Below are 16,781 nucleotides of genomic sequence, written 5' to 3' on the forward strand. Positions count from 1 at the left end.
TCGAAAGGGCGTACGCCACTGGTTAAGCGAAAGCTTTTATGTGGCCGCGCTGGCTGCTGGGAGTAGTAGTTCTCTGCCCTATCTCGGCCACATCTCTGCCCCTACTGTTTCCGGTGCTGTCACGGGACAGAGCAGTCGGTGACAGCCCCAAGGGCTCCCGCCCCGTGCCCATGGCCGAACGGGACGGTGAGTCGGGGTCCTCGGTGGGAAAGTCGGGCCGGGCCTCGCCGGGGCCTGGCTGAGAGCTGCAGGCCCCGGGGCTCGAGGGCGGGTGTGGTGGGGAAGGAGATTGGGGCTGCATGCAGGAGAAGTGGGGTTCGGGGGGGCTGTTGCTAAGTGATCCATATTGGTAGGCTGGTGGGTTTCTGGGTCGCGAAGTTTTAAGGGGCCTTTTGACATGTCTCCCAAGTTACTAATGATCCCGTGTTTCACTAGCCTTGGTTGTCAAGGACCTTGGTTGCTAAGGGCTTAAGTTGCTGCAGCCCCGGTTGCCAAGGGTACCTGGTTGTTTGGGGGAACTGTAGGATGCTAGGGCACCCCTGGTGCCTCTTCCTATCTCTTCCCTCTAGTTCCTGTACCTCTCCTAAACATACCACCCTCATCGCACCTTGTCCCCCACACCTATTTTCAGTCCGAATATCTCTTACTTTCTCTCCTCCTTTCTAAACTTACCACTCCTTGTAAACCGAGCCCTCCCCGCACATACACTCACACACTATATGTCGTCCTAACTCCTCCTAAGGTTTCCTCCATGCCCTGTATCCTTTACTTTCTCCTCCCTCTCCTAAACCTTCATCTCTGGCCCTTTGTCCCTCCCAGCACCCTCCACTCTGCTTTTCCCCAGCCCTTCCCTCCCTCTACTCCATTTTTACCACCACCCCGTACCCCAGTATAGCTAGGTTGGTGGGTATTCTTGCCTCCATCCCCCTGCTTTGAAGCCCTTGATAACCCCTTAACCATTCCCCCCACTATAACCACATCTGCTCCCCCTCCTCCCCCAGCCTCTGACCCTCTGGAGACCCAGGCAGGGAAGGTGCAGGAGGCTCAGGTGAGATGGGGGAAGGGTGGAGGGAAGGAGAGAGATGGACTTGTTCCTACACCCCACTCCCCTGGGGGGAGGTGACAATAGGGAGAGTTACCCCAGGGCCCTCAGCACACAGCCCCACTCTCTTGTCCCAGGGCCCAGTTCAGCCTCCTGGGGAGTGGTGGATGCTGAGGACTGAGAATCAAAGGAGGGTGGGCAGCCTCAAGCCGAGGCCTGCCCTACTGAGCTTTCCTCTCTCCTTCCCCGTCCTGCCCCGCCCCCCACACACCTCAGTCCCTTCTGAACTTCATTATGCTGTTCCTGGGACAGGCATCCAGCTTGGTCCCTGAACTCACAGATCTCATCAACAAGTGACTAGCAAATGACCTTACATGAAAATGATTGTGAAAGTAGCCCAGGGCATTGTGGGAGCCCAGAAGAAACTTTGTGGGGTCACAGAGATTGCAGCCAGTCCATCCCGGAGGAGTCCACAGGCTAGTCTAGGCGTCAGATTGAGGTAGACACATTTGTAGTACATGAAGAATAACTTAGAATTTTCTCAGGCGAGTTGAGAAGTGGTATTTCACACAGAGGTATTTCCCCCAGCTAGTGCAGAGTCCTGGGAGCATGGAAGAGTGTGGTGGGTTTTGTAGGCAGTGATTGGGGGTGGTCAACTAACTGTATGGCTGGCATTCATTGAGTACTTACTTCAGCCGGGTACTCTGCTTAGTGCTTTACGGCCATCACCTCATTTCATCTTCCCAGCATTCCCATGGGGGTCAAGGCGTATTGTGGCCATTTTACAGAAAAGGAACTTGAGACAGAGTTGTTAAGTATCCTGTTCTCTGTCACTCAGAATACCAGAGAAGCATTTGCAACCCACAGCGCACAGCACAATGCCTTTCAGAATGTCCAGGGAGAGGTAGGCAGCTGCCTCAGGGAGGCCCGAAGGCCCCGTGAGCAATGCCAGCTCCCGCTTAGGCCAAGTTGCTCCCGCCTGCTGGGCAGGGCCCTCGAGTCCTTCCGCAGAGCCTGTCTGCAGCCTGAAGGCCTGCTGCCCACCCCCGCAGTGAAGTCGCTGTTCAGATGCAGGCGATGCAGAAGCTGTGAGTAAAGCACCTCCCAGGTGCACACAGAGCGTATAAGAGTTTCTTGTCAGGCCAAGGCTTCTCCCTCGCCTGGCTCCCAAAATAGGGCCACTGTCAGAGAAAAAGGTTTAATGTTATAAAGGATCCTCAGTCCCAAAGAGAGATTCGAAGGCGTAAATTGCAGCATTGTCCATAATGGGGCAAAACTGGAAGCAGCCCAAGTGGCTGTCAGTAGACAGTTAAGTGAACTGTGGGGCCTCCTTACAATGAATGCAACACAGTGTAGCTGGTTAAAAGAATGAGGTAGGTCTACAGTATCTTGTCCTGCAGAAGATGCAAGGTGTGGCATTGTGTTTTGGTATGACCCATATCTGGGAAATAATGTTTTATATTCAGATTTAAAAAATCTGGCGAAATGACCATTGTGTGGTTAATAGTGGTTATCTTGGGGGGAGGGAGTGAAATTACAAGGCAGGTGCCCCAAGTTACACCTTATCTGAAAGTCGGACTTTTTGCAAAGCGTATATAATCTAAAATGCAATAAAAATGTACTGGTACATTTGTTTGGAAGAGAGGTTCCTATTCAAAAAGACTTGAAACCAGATAGTGAGTGATGGGCCAGAGGGGTTGTTGGAGGGGTTTGAAGCAGGAGAGTGAGTTGGTAAGAATCGTTTTTACCAGAGCCATTATAGGGCCCAGCCCCGGCATAACACGTAGGTACTCATTCATTCAGTGCGGGATACTTCTGGAGCACTGCCGCATGCCAGACCCTATTCTTGGTGCTGGACATCCTGTGGTGAAAAAACCCCGCCTCCTGGAGCTGGCATCACGGGGAACCCCGTAGATACTCCAATGAGATGATTAGAGTGGAGACACCAAAGAGAAGAGACGAAGGTGGAGGGGACAGGCCCTCACACAGAGGGTGGTGGGGTCGATCAGAGGTGGAGAGCAAGGCCGGGAGGCTGAGACAGGCTCCCCTAGGGGAGAGAACAGGCTGGACCTGGGGGAACACTGAGGAGGGGACACATTGTGGCAGGCGATCAGGGGAAGGAGGTTAGAGGCATCAGGTAGACTGTGAGTTGGAGGCCACACTGAGATGATGCTGTCTCATCTCCCACCATCAGGGGGAGGAGCAGGTTTGAGGGAGATGCTGAGGCCAGTTTGGCACACAGTGGGAGTGAGGTCCTGGGGTCCCTTAGAGGGAGGCATCCAGGAGGCCACAGGAACCTTGGATCAGAGAGGTGGCATCATCAGTGACTGGACAGAGGCTATTGGCTTGGAAGAGGCAGCCACCCCAGGGAAGGTGCAGAGAGAAAGCAGGGAGCACCCAGGACAGTCCCAAGACCTGCAATTTGGGAGCCTGGCCAGGAGGGGTCAGTAACAAGATGGAGGTGTTAGATAGGTGGTATCCGAGGCTTCTAGCAGGCAGGGTGCCGGCCACAGGGTGAAGGCTGAAGTGTTTTCACTGGCATTATCCCGTCATTACAGAGTGACTTTGGTGAGGAGGGCACAGGCTACAGGGGGCAGTGGCGATGCAAGGCGAGGATGTGGCCTGGGCACATGAAATAACAAGAGCCAGCGCTTCCTGCACACTCACCCTGCTGGATGCTGCCTGAGCACCTCACTTAGGTTAACTCACTTCATCTCACAATGGCCCCTTAGTGGGGGGCCCTTGAGCTCCATCTCCAAGATGAGGGGCTCTGAGAGGAGCAGAGTCCCTTGCATGAGATTATGTCCTTGGGAGTGGCAGGCCAGGTCCCACTGCAGGCTCCCTGTCCCAGAGCCCCCGCACTGCCCCCCAGAGCTATCCCTCCACTGCCCCTCACTTCCTTGGGTCCACCTCCCAGCCAGAGCCTTTTCCCAAACTGGGGTGTCACCCATCCCCCACTCCCTAACCCCACTTCTTGGGCCTGGCCACCCCACCCCCACCCCTTCCAGGACTCAGATTCAGACACTGAGGAAGGAGCAGCTGGTGGAGAAGCAGAGAGTGAGTATCTTCCTCAGAAGCCTGGTTCTGTGGGGGGAGGGGGAGGGGCGGTTTAGGGGAGGGTGATACCCCTCGCCTCCATGGCTCCATCAGGGGTGACATTCGGGTACGTAATAATGGGTACAGTGCCAACTCCCGGAGGCCGATGGCTGGGTCAGGCATGGGAGGCTGAATGGAGGGGGGGGGCAGGAGACCCCTGGGCTGGGGCAGGGCCGCTCTGGGCCTCTGCGCACCCGGGCTGAATGCTACTGCTGTCTCTCTTCGACCAGTGGACTTCCTGCGGAATCTCTTCTCCCAGGCCCTGGGCCTGGGCACCCAGAAAGAGCGTCTGCTGGACAGCCTGACCCTGGAAGGGGTGGCCCGCTACATGATGAGTGAGCGCTGTAAGTCCCCCCCCTCCCTGTGCTGCGCCGCTCTCCCCTCCTCAGCCCCAGCCCCAGCCACTTGAACCATTCATACCTTCTATCTGCCAGTAACAAGAAACCCAATTCAAACTGGTTTGTGCAAAAAAAAAAAGGGGGGGGAGTCTGTTGACCCCTTAATTAAAATCCAGCTTGAAGCCTGGGGCCAGGGGCTTCCATGTTGTCAAAAGTCTTAACCATCTCTGGTGCTGCTTTGTGTTGGGGCAAAGGTAGCTCCTAGCAGGTCCAAATGCAGGTCCAAATGCAATTCCACTGGCCTTGCAGCTCCGACTGAAGAGAGCATCTTTCTCCAAGTGGTTGAAGCAAAAAAGCAGAAATTGGCTTCAGTTGGCCCAGGCTGGCTTGTGTTCTCACCCCAAACCAATCCCTATTGTCGCTGATTGGCCAAACCTGGGTTACATCTGCATTGCCGAATGACCGTGCTCTGATGACTGGCCAGTCCTATTTGATGGAATGATAATAGCGTTTACCTCAGAGTCACTAGGGGTTAAAACAATAAATATGTAAATGCCTGGGACAGGACTGGAACAGAGCAAGAGCTGTGTAGGTGTTCCCTATGATTATTAATGATTACAGGAAGCTTCTTTCAGCTGGTGTGTGTAGGTGCCTCTTTACTGGGTCACCGTGTGGTTTATATTTCTTGCTGTGAGTTGAGGTCACCAGAGTTTGAGAAACCAAGCCCTCAGCAGTCCTCAACTACAACAATCAACCCTTTGAGGGTCCTGAACAGCCCTTTGTTGAGGACGTCTTCTCCAGTTTCCCTGTCCTCCAGCCGCTGCCGGCTCCCTCCTCCAGCAGCCAGGCCCACCACCCTGGGCCTCCCTCTCCCGGGCAGGCCGGGCAGCTGTCTGCAGCCAGCTTCCGGCTTGGGTGTGCCCCGGAGGACGCAGGCAGTGGCTACAGAGCTTTTGTTTCTTCCGTCCTCCTGCACCTGGATTTTAGGATAATTGGCTCATGACAGGGCCTACGAAGGGATAATAATAACAGTTCATCGAGCCTTCACCACTTGCCAAGCACTGGACCAAGCACTTGACAGGCCTCCTCCACATTGTATCTGTGAGGTCATCACAGAGGAGGGAGCTGAGACAGAGAGGCAGTGAATTGGTGCAGGGTCACACAGCCGGTTAGAAGCAACCTGAGGCCCCTGAATCCAGACACAGGCCCCCTGCCCCGGAGCCCCCCACTGGGTCCAGCCAGGCCCTGTCTGCTGGCATCCCTGAGATGGAAGCTGAGGGCTGAGGCTGTGGCAGGCCTCAGCCTTTGTCACCCCTGCTGTCCTGCTTTGGACAGGACACCCCAGAGGCGCCTGGCTCGCAGGGCCTCACCCGCGTCTGTCCCTCAGCCGACGGGCAGATGCCGGGGCTCTGTGCCGCAGGGCCGTCTGCCAGCCAGCAGCTGAAGAGGCAGCCGGGCTGTAGGGAAGTGATTCAACCCCTGCCAAGGCCTTCCTGTCCTCTTCTCTGAAAGCTGGTGAAAATGGGGGAATACACTGCTTGTTGCTACACAAATTATGAGTCTCATGCTTAGTACAATTGACTCAAAGAACAACCGCAAACACATACAGCTGACCCTTAAACAATGCGGGTTTGAACTGCACGGGCCCACTTATAGGCAGGTTTTTTCAATAAATGCTGTGACTATTTTTCTTAGGATTTTCATAATAATTTTATTTTCTCTAGCTTACTTCATTGTAAGAACAAAGTGTGTAATACATATAGCATAGCTATGTATCAATTACTCTTTACATTATAGGTAAAGGTTCCGTCAACAGTAGGGTATCGTGGATAAGTTTAGGAGCGGTCAAAAGTTCTACAGAGATTTTCAGCGGCCAGGGTGGGGGTGGCGCCATCTCTAGGAAGCCCTCACATTGATCGAGGGTCAACCGTGTGGCGTTTGCTCAGTCTGGGCACAGATCAAAGCTTTACATGAATACATTCATTCATCTGCCTGCAAGGTCATTGCTGCATGCTCATTTAATTAGTAGAGCAGGCAGCCGAAGTCAGACGGCTGATCTGACTGAGACGCCCTGTCAGTGAGCAGGAGAGCCAGGATTTGAAGCCCCCACCCGCTGTCCTGTCCACTGTCCTGGGCTGAGGGTGGCAAATCTTCAGTCCTCACCCGGAAAATTGCCAGACTTCGGGTGGCTGGTGGGTGTTTGATTGCAGAGGAAAGGAATGTGTATAATGTGCTAGAAATGGATGGTCATTCAGGATTATGTCCAAAAGACGAGGTGCTGCCAGAGAATTGTACAGTAACCTGTAGCTTTTCTAGGGGAACCTCCAGCTCCAGCCTCCTCGTTAAGGTCTTGTGTTTTTCTCTAGCTCTGGTTAGGGACAGAAATTTCTCTCCAACTTAGGGGTCTTTTCTTGATGAAGTTGGTATAATTTCAAATGGTAGATTCTTTGTCCTCATCCTGGCTCTTTCAACTGTGTGACTGCTTCCCCTCTCTGAGCCTTGGTTTCCTCATCTGTAAAATGGGGGTGTTAACACCACCTGCCTCAAGATGGTTGAGAGGAACATTCATGCATTGGAACTGAGGACCCGGCACCTGGAACTGAGTAAACAGTGTCAGGGGCTGTGATGGGTGGTATTATTTGGGGGATGAGCAAACCAAGTCACATGATACCTATACTCTTTTTCAGGTCGCAGGGTCATCTGTTTGGTGGGAGCTGGGATCTCCACATGTAAGTACCCCTCCCCCAGTAGCCACGCCCTGGTTTGGGGAGCCCCTTCCAGGAGCCGAAGGAGCCATGTCTGGGACCTCACTCAGGAGGGTCACTGTGGAATAGATGGGGCCCAAGTCCCTGATGGACTGCTCCCTGCCCCTCCTCCCCTAGCCGCGGGCATCCCCGACTTCCGCTCCCCATCCACGGGCCTCTATGCCAACCTGCAGAAGTACCATCTTCCCTACCCGGAGGCCATCTTTGAGGTTGGCTACTTCAAGGTACGTGCAGGGAGGAAGGTCTGCAATGGTGGGGTCGGGGGGGAGGGGTCCCTCCACTCTCCTCTCACCAGGGGCATCTGGGTACCCACCTGCCCTTCGCTGTCTCTCCCACAGAAACATCCAGAGCCCTTCTTTGCTCTCGCCAAGGAGCTGTATCCTGGGCAATTCAAGGTGAGCTCTTTTTTCAGCCGAGGGCAACAGAAAAGGGTGGCAGACAGGAGGCATGGGAAAGACCGCTTGGGCGAGCGTCACGTGGTCAAGGAGCTCCTGGGCTCTGGGCCCAGACTGTCTGGGTCCAACTCCTAATCCCTTCTATCCTGCTCTTTTGATCCTGAGCCTCAGTTTCCCCACCTATAAAATGAGGCTGCTGATATCATCCGAAGAGGGTTGCTGTGAGGCTTAAATGAGTTAACAGTACGTGTAAATGCCCGGACTCTGGAGCCAGCCTGCTTTTGTACAAATCCCAACTCGACAGCTTGGCCCCCGTGTGACTGTCAAGACAGTCAGCCTCCCTGTGCTTCAGTTTCCTCACCACGAAAGGGGGATAATGATGGACTGCGCCTCGCAAGGTCGATGTGGTGCCTCCCCGAGGTAAAACGGGGTCTTCTGTGTCACTGTCAGCCTTGTTCTGATTGCTCCCCTCCAGCCGACCCTGTGTCACTACTTCATCCGCCTGTTGAAGGAGAAAGGGCTGCTCCTGCGCTGCTACACTCAGGTAGGCGGGCCAGTGGGCGTCAGTCCGGGAGGAAGAGTGCGGGCTGCAGGCGCCCTGGTGCCTCAGGGCTCAGAGCTCAGGCCGCTGCTTCTTTGTCAGGTGACCTGCAGTGAGTCATTTCCCTTCTCAGCCTCAGTTTGCCCTTCCATAAAGCAGAGGCCGGAAAAGCTTCCCGCTCTCAGGTCTGTGGTGACATGATGGGGCAGTCCTCTCGGAGCCGTGCCCTGTGCACTGAGAAAGGACCTCGTGTCTGAGGGGGTGGTCACCATGTGCACTGTAGATTTCATATACGTTAGGGTTTTCCAGCAGGTGATACCAGAGCGACTCGATCTAACAAAATCCATGTACTGTGATAGCACCCTAACGGGTGACGTAGTACTTTAAGAAAGGGACATCTTTCTGTAATTTTCACAAAGGCCTCATAGGTGCCATGTCAGGCGCTGAGCCAGATGGCCTCACCCTGCAGCAGGCAGGCGAGGGCGGCTCACCTTTTTGGCTTCTGGACTAGTCAGCAAGAATTCCGGGATCTCACACCCCTGACAGTAAAACATGTTTGTGCCTCTACCTTTGTTTTATGATTGTGTATTGAAATTCTGTCATGCTACTATAAATTATACCTAAGAACTCAAAATTATAAAATAGAGAACACATGAATATAAAGAGGTAGTCTATTCATTTTTAAAAGATTTTGTTTTTATTCATTCTTAGGGGCATGGGAAGGGAGGGAGAGAAACATCAGTCAGTTGCTCTGACTGGGGCTCAAACTGATGACCTTTGAGTTCGCAGGCTAGCACTCAGCCCGCTGAGCCCACCGGCCGCCAGCCAGCCGGGGGAAGCAAGCGCCCTCATTTTTCCTTCCTGACCTGGCGCTTTGCAGCCTGCAACCTCAGAAGCTGCCACCAGGGGGGGAGATGAATTCTTTGTAGGTCCAGATTTGGCACCTGGGGGCGAGTGGCCCGTCAGGGCTGCTTGGCGGGTCACCTTCCAGCTCTGCCAGGGCCAAGACCCTTGCGGTCGACCCTAAAAGCACACTGACTGCCCGCTATTTTTACAAGAGTGCTGACATGAGTACATTCTGGGGTCAAAGTGCACTCTCAGGCACTCTTCCCACCAGCTGCAATATTTAGTGCATGAAACTTACACATAACACTCTGAAAAGCATACCACCTAAAGTAGATATGGGTGGAAAAAATCTTTCCTCTCTCACATTTCATGAAACCATTTTTTTTCAAGTTTGACACCCTCTTCTTTGATCTTGGCCACTATTTGAGTCACTGACCCAGTTTTCTGGAACATGTTGTCTTCACTTCTTTCTGAATTGTGGTGACGCAGCAATCCTGAAGCGTGTCTCGAGCTATTTTTATCTCAGGCACATGTGTCCACTCAAACGTGGGAACAGTTGTCCTGCTCCTTGAGGTCGCTGTGATCGCCACAGCCAAACATTCTTTTAAATATACACGGCATCTGTACTTTCTTTATGACCAGTTTATTTGCCTCTCTTTATTTCTCTTAACATTTATCGTGAAAATCTTTTTTTTATTAATTTTATTTAGTTATTTTTCTATCGTGAAAATCTTTTAACAGGGCAGCTAAAAGAAGGAAATTTCTTGTCACCACAAATTCATTGGCTTCTGACTCAGATTGCCTTTTGGTAAGGCACAGCCACACTATTGTCTATTTTTTTTTAAAGATTTTTTAAATTTATTTTTAGAGAGAGGGGAAGGGAGGGAGAAAGAGAGGAAGAAAAACATCAAATCAGTTGCCTCTTGCACACCCCCGACTGGAGACCTGGCCTGCACCCCAGGCATGTGCCCTGACTGGGAATCCAACTGGCGACCCTTTGGTTTGCAGGCTGGCACTCAATCCACTGAGCCACACCAGCCAGGGCAACAGCCACAGTTTTAAAACAGAAAACTATTGTGCGTATTTTAGCCACACTGATGCCATGTGCTCCCTGGGCTTGGCTCTCTCACCTGACTCCTTGTCGAGGAGACTATTCTATATTCACACCCACGTAGCAACTTCATGCTTTAAAAATTTTTTTTTTTTACTTTATTTAATTTCAGAGAGAAGGGAAGGGAGGGAGAAAGCAAGGGAGAGAAACACCAGCATGAGGGAGAAATAGCAATCGACTGTCTCTCGTGTGTACCCCAGCGGGGGACCAAACGCTCAACCCAGGCATGTGCCCTGACCGGGAATCGAACCGGCAACCCTTTGCTTTGTGGCATGACACCCAACCAACGGAGCCCACACTGGTCAGGCATTTTTTTAAAAGATTTTGTTTATTTAATTTTTAGAAGAGAAGGGAGGGAGAAAGAGGGAGAAAACATTGATGTGAATGAGAAACATCCACCATCTTCATGCTTTTTAAAAGCTGCCACTGGCGATGTGTCAACCAGGCACATGACGTTTTGAAATAAAAAGGGAACCAAGGTTTAAAAATCAGATTTCAGGTGAAAATCCAGACTTCAGTCTCCTCCTGAAAACCGGGAGGAGCTGCACCCTGGGTGGCGGTCCTAGGGAGAACAGTGGGCTGGAGTTGGGTAGCCACTACCCACTCCGGGAACGGCCCACCCTTGTCCCAGGCCCCACCTCCTCCCCACTGCCAGCTTCCTGCCCAGCCCTGGGGCCACCGGGGCGGTGGCTGCGTATCACCTGGAGTTCAGTGCTGGTCCTCGGTGCAGAGCCTGCCTGGGCCACGCTGCCCCGCCCCACCGCGGGCTGCTGCTGCTGACTCCTCCGTGTGTCTCCTTTGAAGATACCCTATACCTAGGCAAGCAGATACATAAATTCAAATGTGTTTTTTCACATCCTGTACACGCTGCTTCTGTGCTTTTGGGCCTTTTAACCTCTTGGTGAGATCATTTCGTATCAGTACATACAGGTTAGCCTCATTCTTTGATTTTGTTTGTGGTTTCTTGATTACGCGTGGCGTCAGAGAATGTCAGGGTCATTTAGGCAGTTCTTCACGCTCTTGAATTATTTGCATGCACACTGCTTAAGCAAGGGAGTCAGGAGTAGGCTGAATCAAGTAACAGGCAAAACTAGGATTCCTAGTAGAGAAGGGCTGACCGCAGGCAGGGAGCTGACAGGGCCGATGGGCCATCTGTCCTTGAAAGGGAGCCTTTCAGCTGTTCGTGGAGACTCCAGGAAGCCTTGTCAGCTCAGATAGGGGCGGCACGCAACGCGCCGTGTCTGCCACGTCTGCCACTGTCCTACGTCTGCACCTGCCTGGTGGGCAAACAGAAGCTGCTCCAGAGGGGCTGCGCGTTTAGAGAGAAATGAGGGAGCACAGACGTCTCTGTGGAAGAGGACGCTGTTGTTCGGTCAAAATGCAGAGTATCTCTGTCTTAGAGAAATACAGATTAGGATGCCATCTGTGAAACAGACCACAGTCAGAAACCTCGCTGCGAAACAGGAACGGTGTGATTAAAACCAAATCGTAACCCCTGAGTTTTTCATTTCTTTCAGTGCTCGGCCGGGGCTGCCACACGCAGCTGTGCGGCTTGGGCTGTGCACCAGGACGCCACGTCTGGGGGAGGGGCTCCACGTCTGGGGGAGGGGCTCCACGTCTGGGGGAGGGGCTCCACGTCTGGGGGAGGGGCTCCAGCGTCAGTGGAAATAGTGTGCATTTCTACATTATTTCAACAGATTTCTGGTTGGTGGCACTGAAGTGTGTGGTTCTGACAAAACAAATAATCTAAAAAACAGAAGAAAAGTGGCCTGAATTTTCAGAAAAACACCATGTGGGCTGGGTGGTGGCCATGAGCCTGGCCCACATACATTTGAGTTTGGGGCCCTGCCTGGAAGCATCCCTTTTACCTTTTAGTGGCACCATCAGAATAAACAGGAATTTTCAGACACACTTTGCCCCTTGCCTGTCTTCTCTTTCCTTCTCCCCGTCCCACTGGTTTTTCTTGGTTACAACCCCCTGCCCCGCCTTCTGCCCCTGAGGAGAGTGGTTCACTCCTGACCCTCCTCCCTCCGTCTCTCCTTCCAGAACATAGACACCCTGGAGCGCGTGGCCGGCCTGGAGCCCGAGGACCTGGTGGAGGCCCACGGCACCTTCCACACGTCGCACTGCGTCAGCCCCCTCTGCCGGCAGGAGTATCCGCTCAGCTGGATGAAAGGTGAGGGGCTGGAGGTCACCTGCCAGGGCAGGCCTCCCGCCCACTGTCCACCGCTCGGCACCAGGGGCAGGACCTCTACCCCGTGGGCCCTTGTTCTGCCCTGCACAGCTCTGTGTCTGGTAATGGCAGCCTCCGAAGGTGTGAGGTGACCGTGACATCGCCTCCAGCACCACCTCACAGCCACCGTAGGGTGGGTGCGAGCTCCAGACCCAGTTCCGTCACACACGGAGACGTGAGTTAGCAGAGAGGGTCCCGAGTGGTCCCACGGCCTGTTCTGTGAGGTCATAAAACCTTCGCTGTCGTCCTTTGAGGGGCTCCCACCCTATTGTACATGAGGTGCTCATCAAGAAAAGTGGAACTAAGTTCTTTTTTTAAATTCTTTAAAATTGTATTTATTTCTTTTTAGAGAGAGGGGAAGGGAAGGAGAGGAAGAGAAACATTGCTGTGTGAGATCAGTTGCCTCTCACATACCCCCTACAGGGGACCTGGCCCGCAACCCAGGCATGTGCCGGCTGGGAATCCAACCTGCAACCCTTTGGTTCACAGGCCAACACTCAAGCCACTGAGCCACACCAGCCAGGGCGGGGCTGAGCTCTAAGAAGAGCAGAACTGTACAACAGAACTTTCCGAAATGTGGGAGACCTTCCATATCTACATTGTCCAGTGTGTCAGCCACTTGATACTTGTGACAGCAAAACATGGCTAGTGGGACCGAGGAACTGAATTTTAGATCTTATTAACTTAAATGTAAAAAGCCATTATCTGCTATGATGACTGTATGGGACAGCACTTGCACGAGCAGCACAGGACCCAGCCCAGAGTTTCAGGGGAGCAGAGTCGCCTGAATGGGATGGAGTGTGAAGCCAGACACAGGCCCCCAGACACAGGGCCGGGGGCTGGGGCTGCCCCGCCGGGGCAGACTGCAGGGCTTGCTGAAGTCGTGGTGTCTGTTCACGTAAGGACAGAGGGTTCAGAAGGGGGAATGCCAGCCAATCCTTATTTCTTGGATGCCAGCAAGAGACTGTTTGTGACATCCATTGTGCTGACTAAGAAGTCACTTATTTCACCCTGGAAACCCATTTCTGGCATTCTTTATGCTGACTTCACAAAGCCTCTGGTGTCCCTGCGAGATAAGGACAGCCCTTATAGCAGGGCCTCTGGAGTGTGGCCTTTTTGAGAAAACACCAGCTGACCAGCCCTGGGGTGGGGAGGCCTGAATAGGGAGCCACGCACAGCTGGGGGTCCTGTACAATTAGCACTACCCATTGTGGCCACGTGCCGCCCCCACAAAGTGGCATAATGTCCGTGCAGAAGTGTCTTACAGCAAATGGCAGACATTGGAACAGTGCTCTAAGTATTTGTTGAAGAAACGAATAAATAGTTGAATGAGCAAGCCAGGATTCTGTGGGTTGCAGGTGACAGAACACTTTTCAAGTTTCTTTAATCAATAAGCAATAATGAGCATGATTGTCTCGAGGAAAGTGTGCGTGTGGTGTGTGTGTGGTGGGGGGTCAGTCACCGACCCAGGGTGGGAAGCAGCTGCACCTACAGACTTCTCCCCACCCCAGGACCATCTGCATACTCTTTCCTCTTGTTTTGCCACGGCCTGCGCCCACCAGGCCTCTCTGACCCAGGAGGAAGGGGGGCTGCCCTCAGAGACCCGCGGGCAAGCTCCGTTCCCCATTCCCCAGTGGGGGGTCGGGCGTCCAGTGGCCTCTATTAGGAGCAAGTGTCTGCTCATTCGTTTATTCTTCCATTCAGCAGCCTGGTGCTGGGAGCCACCCCTGGACTCCTGAGGCATGGGGGAGGGAAGGGGTAGTTTTCTGAGAGGAGGCCCTTTCTGAGCAGGTCAGATGCCCCAGGAGGTTCCCCGTGACTAAGGTGTGTTTGTGTGGAGAGCGAAGGAAGGGGCAGGGGGAGGCGGCAGGCAGGCTGCAGCCCCCGGCCCGGAGCCTCTCACCACCTTCTCCCCGTCCCCTTCTCCACGCCCAGAGAAGATCTTCTCCGAGGTGACTCCCAAGTGTGAGAAGTGCCAGAGCGTGGTGAAGCCCGGTGAGCCTTGGGGCTGGAACGACCAAGGGGGATTTGGACTGGGAACCCCCCTCCCTGCGCTAATCCTTCCCACGAAGACCACACTCACCCTCCACCTGCCCTCTGGTCCCCCTCTCTCCGGGGAGAGGTTTCCGTTCTCTGGCCTGTCCCCGCTGCTCTGCACTCCCGCACAGCGCTGCGGTCTGCCTCCTGCTCCTGCCTGTTCGCACCTCCTTCCCTTTCTCCGCCTCCCCCACTCACTGACTCTTTCTGTCCGGTGTTGTTTGTCCGTCCGTCTCCACCTCAGACATCGTGTTCTTCGGTGAGAACCTCCCAGCCCGTTTCTTCTCCTGCATTCAGTCGGTAAGTATCTCCGCCACCGCCCTGTGCTTGGCCCACGCAGGGACAGCCGGGCCCTGCCCCGGGCAGGGTCACGAGCTTGTGGTGAGGTGGGGGTGGGGACGGCCACCCAGACCACCCCGTCGCAGAGCTCTCATGGCACTGCCCCTCCACAGGACTTCCTGAAGGTGGACCTGCTCATCATCATGGGCACCTCCCTGCAGGTGCAGCCCTTTGCATCCCTCATTGGCAAGTAGGTTGCGGGTCAGGGCTGGGGGGATGCTGGGGCACGGGGCAGTGGGGGGGCAGGGAGGGGACGGGAGCCAGAGCAGGTCCTTACCACTCAGTTCGACATCCCCCCAGGGCACCCCTGTCTACCCCTCGCCTGCTCATCAACAAGGAAAAAACTGGCCAGGTGAGTCAGCTTTTATTCATGCACCACCACTGCCCCTCCCCCACATTCTTTCCTTGCTGCATCTGGATGAGTCTGTAGGGATCCCAGCAGTTCAGGCCCCTGGGGCTCAGGACGAGGGGTTCCAGAGTCCGAAGGGATCAGTAGTTCCCTGGGCCTTCAGGAGCCTTCCGAGTAAGTGACCAAACCCCAACTCCAAAGCGACTGAAGCCAAAACAGGGATGTTGCAGTTCCTGGGACTGAAGGGTCGGGGTGAGCTGGAGCCGGCGCCTTGGGCCCTGGGGAATGATGTTTCCCCAAACAGGCAAAAACATACCTCACGCCAGACACTCTTGTAAGCATTTTTCTTGCGTTAATTTACTGACAGTACAACCCCAGGAGTGATTCGATGATCGTCCCTCTCCACAGGTAGGGAAACTGAGATTTGGAGAGGCCAGGTCACTTGAGCAGAGTCACAGAGCTGGGATACAAACCCAGGCCGCCTGGCTCGAGGGTCTGTGCTCTTAGCCCCCCCACACTCCCCTTTCCTGCAGACTGACCCCTTCCTGGGAATGATGATGGGCCTCGGAGGAGGCATGGACTTTGACTCCAAGAAGGCCTACAGGTGAGGCTTGGGTCTGCTGTGAGGGGCAGAGCCTGCAAGGGACAGGTCCAAGGTGGGAGGAAGGGCATGAAGCCACAGGGACAGGGCGGAGCTGGCAGGGGCCTGGGCCGAGCCTGGGAGAGCTGACTCTCACTCACCCGCAGGGATGTGGCCTGGCTGGGTGACTGTGACCAGGGCTGCCTGGCTCTTGCTGACCTTCTCGGATGGAAGGTGAGGAGCTCCGGCCACCCCGGGCCACCCCAAACCCAGTCCCTGGGCCCCTGTCTCACGGGTCCTCTGACTTCATGAGGCATGGTGACCTCTGACCGCTGGAAATCCTGTCCCCCGCAGAAGGAGCTGGAGGACCTTGTCCGGAAGGAGCACGCCAGCATAGATGCTCAGTCAGAGTCGGGGCGCCCCAACCCCACCACGTCAGCTTCCTCCAGCAAGTCCCCACCTCCTGCCAAGGAAGAGGCCAGGACCACGGACGGGGAGAAACCCCAGTGACAGCTGTCTCCCAGGCAGGGCACCCAGCTCCTTTGGGACCGCCGAGCCCCAACCAGCCGCGGACCTCCCTAACTTGAAGCTCTTGTCTGGGGAGCTCAGAGCATTCCCTCGATCTCATAACCACTCTCTCCCCAAACTGGTGTCCAGCCCCCACCCCCACCCCTGCCAGATCTCTAACATCTCCTGGGGGCTGAGGCCTGGGCAGCTCTGTCTAACAGCCCAGAGCCTCTAACCTCTCCCAAGGGCCGAGGATCGAACTCCCCTAATCTCTAACTGCTCCCAGGGGGCTGGAGGGCCTCCAAATTTCTAACCATCCCAGGACAGGTCCCCAGGACCCCATACTACTGCTCCCAGAGGCCTGTGGCCAAGTAGACAAAATCTAACCTACCCTGGGAAAGGGGGGGCTCCGAACATAGTTCATCCAGTGGTGGGGGTTGGACCTCCCACTTCTCGGCCTCCAACTCCCAAAGTGGGTGCTTGGCCACCTGCACTCAGGACTCACCTCCATGTGTGGATGGAAAGATGATGTTGCTTATTGGAGACAGATTAAAAACAAGAACTAACAATCAGCCGTCTGGCCTCGCTGTTCCTTTCTGCCG

At 54.4% G+C, this 16,781-nt stretch overlaps 1 protein-coding gene across 2 annotated transcripts; it reads left to right on the forward strand.

The window, feature by feature from the left end:
- The first annotated feature begins 66 nt into the window (after window positions 1-66).
- Window positions 67-16,751, forward strand: SIRT2 (sirtuin 2). 2 transcript variants are annotated; one of them, XM_037132959.2, is made up of 16 exons: window positions 67-186; window positions 1,002-1,048; window positions 4,051-4,099; window positions 4,369-4,482; window positions 7,164-7,205; window positions 7,359-7,465; window positions 7,580-7,636; window positions 8,112-8,180; window positions 12,181-12,310; window positions 14,303-14,362; window positions 14,649-14,704; window positions 14,857-14,933; window positions 15,044-15,095; window positions 15,626-15,696; window positions 15,840-15,906; window positions 16,027-16,751. In XM_037132959.2, the coding sequence occupies exons 1-16, from the start codon at window positions 171-173 to the stop codon at window positions 16,180-16,182; spliced, it is 1,170 nt and encodes a 389-aa protein (XP_036988854.2). In that variant the 5' UTR covers window positions 67-170; the 3' UTR covers window positions 16,183-16,751. The 2 variants fall into 2 exon arrangements, with proteins under 2 accessions (XP_036988854.2, XP_036988857.1); XM_037132962.2 differs by lacking the exon at window positions 1,002-1,048 and adding an exon at window positions 3,601-3,741 and having other exon boundaries at window positions 70-186.
- Window positions 16,752-16,781: the final 30 nt, after the last annotated feature.

The sequence above is a fragment of the Artibeus jamaicensis genome, unplaced genomic scaffold, assembly GCF_021234435.1.
Source record: "Artibeus jamaicensis isolate MK-2021 breed Jamaican fruit bat unplaced genomic scaffold, CSHL_Jam_final contig_47, whole genome shotgun sequence".
Classification (NCBI taxonomy): Eukaryota; Metazoa; Chordata; class Mammalia; order Chiroptera; family Phyllostomidae; genus Artibeus; species Artibeus jamaicensis.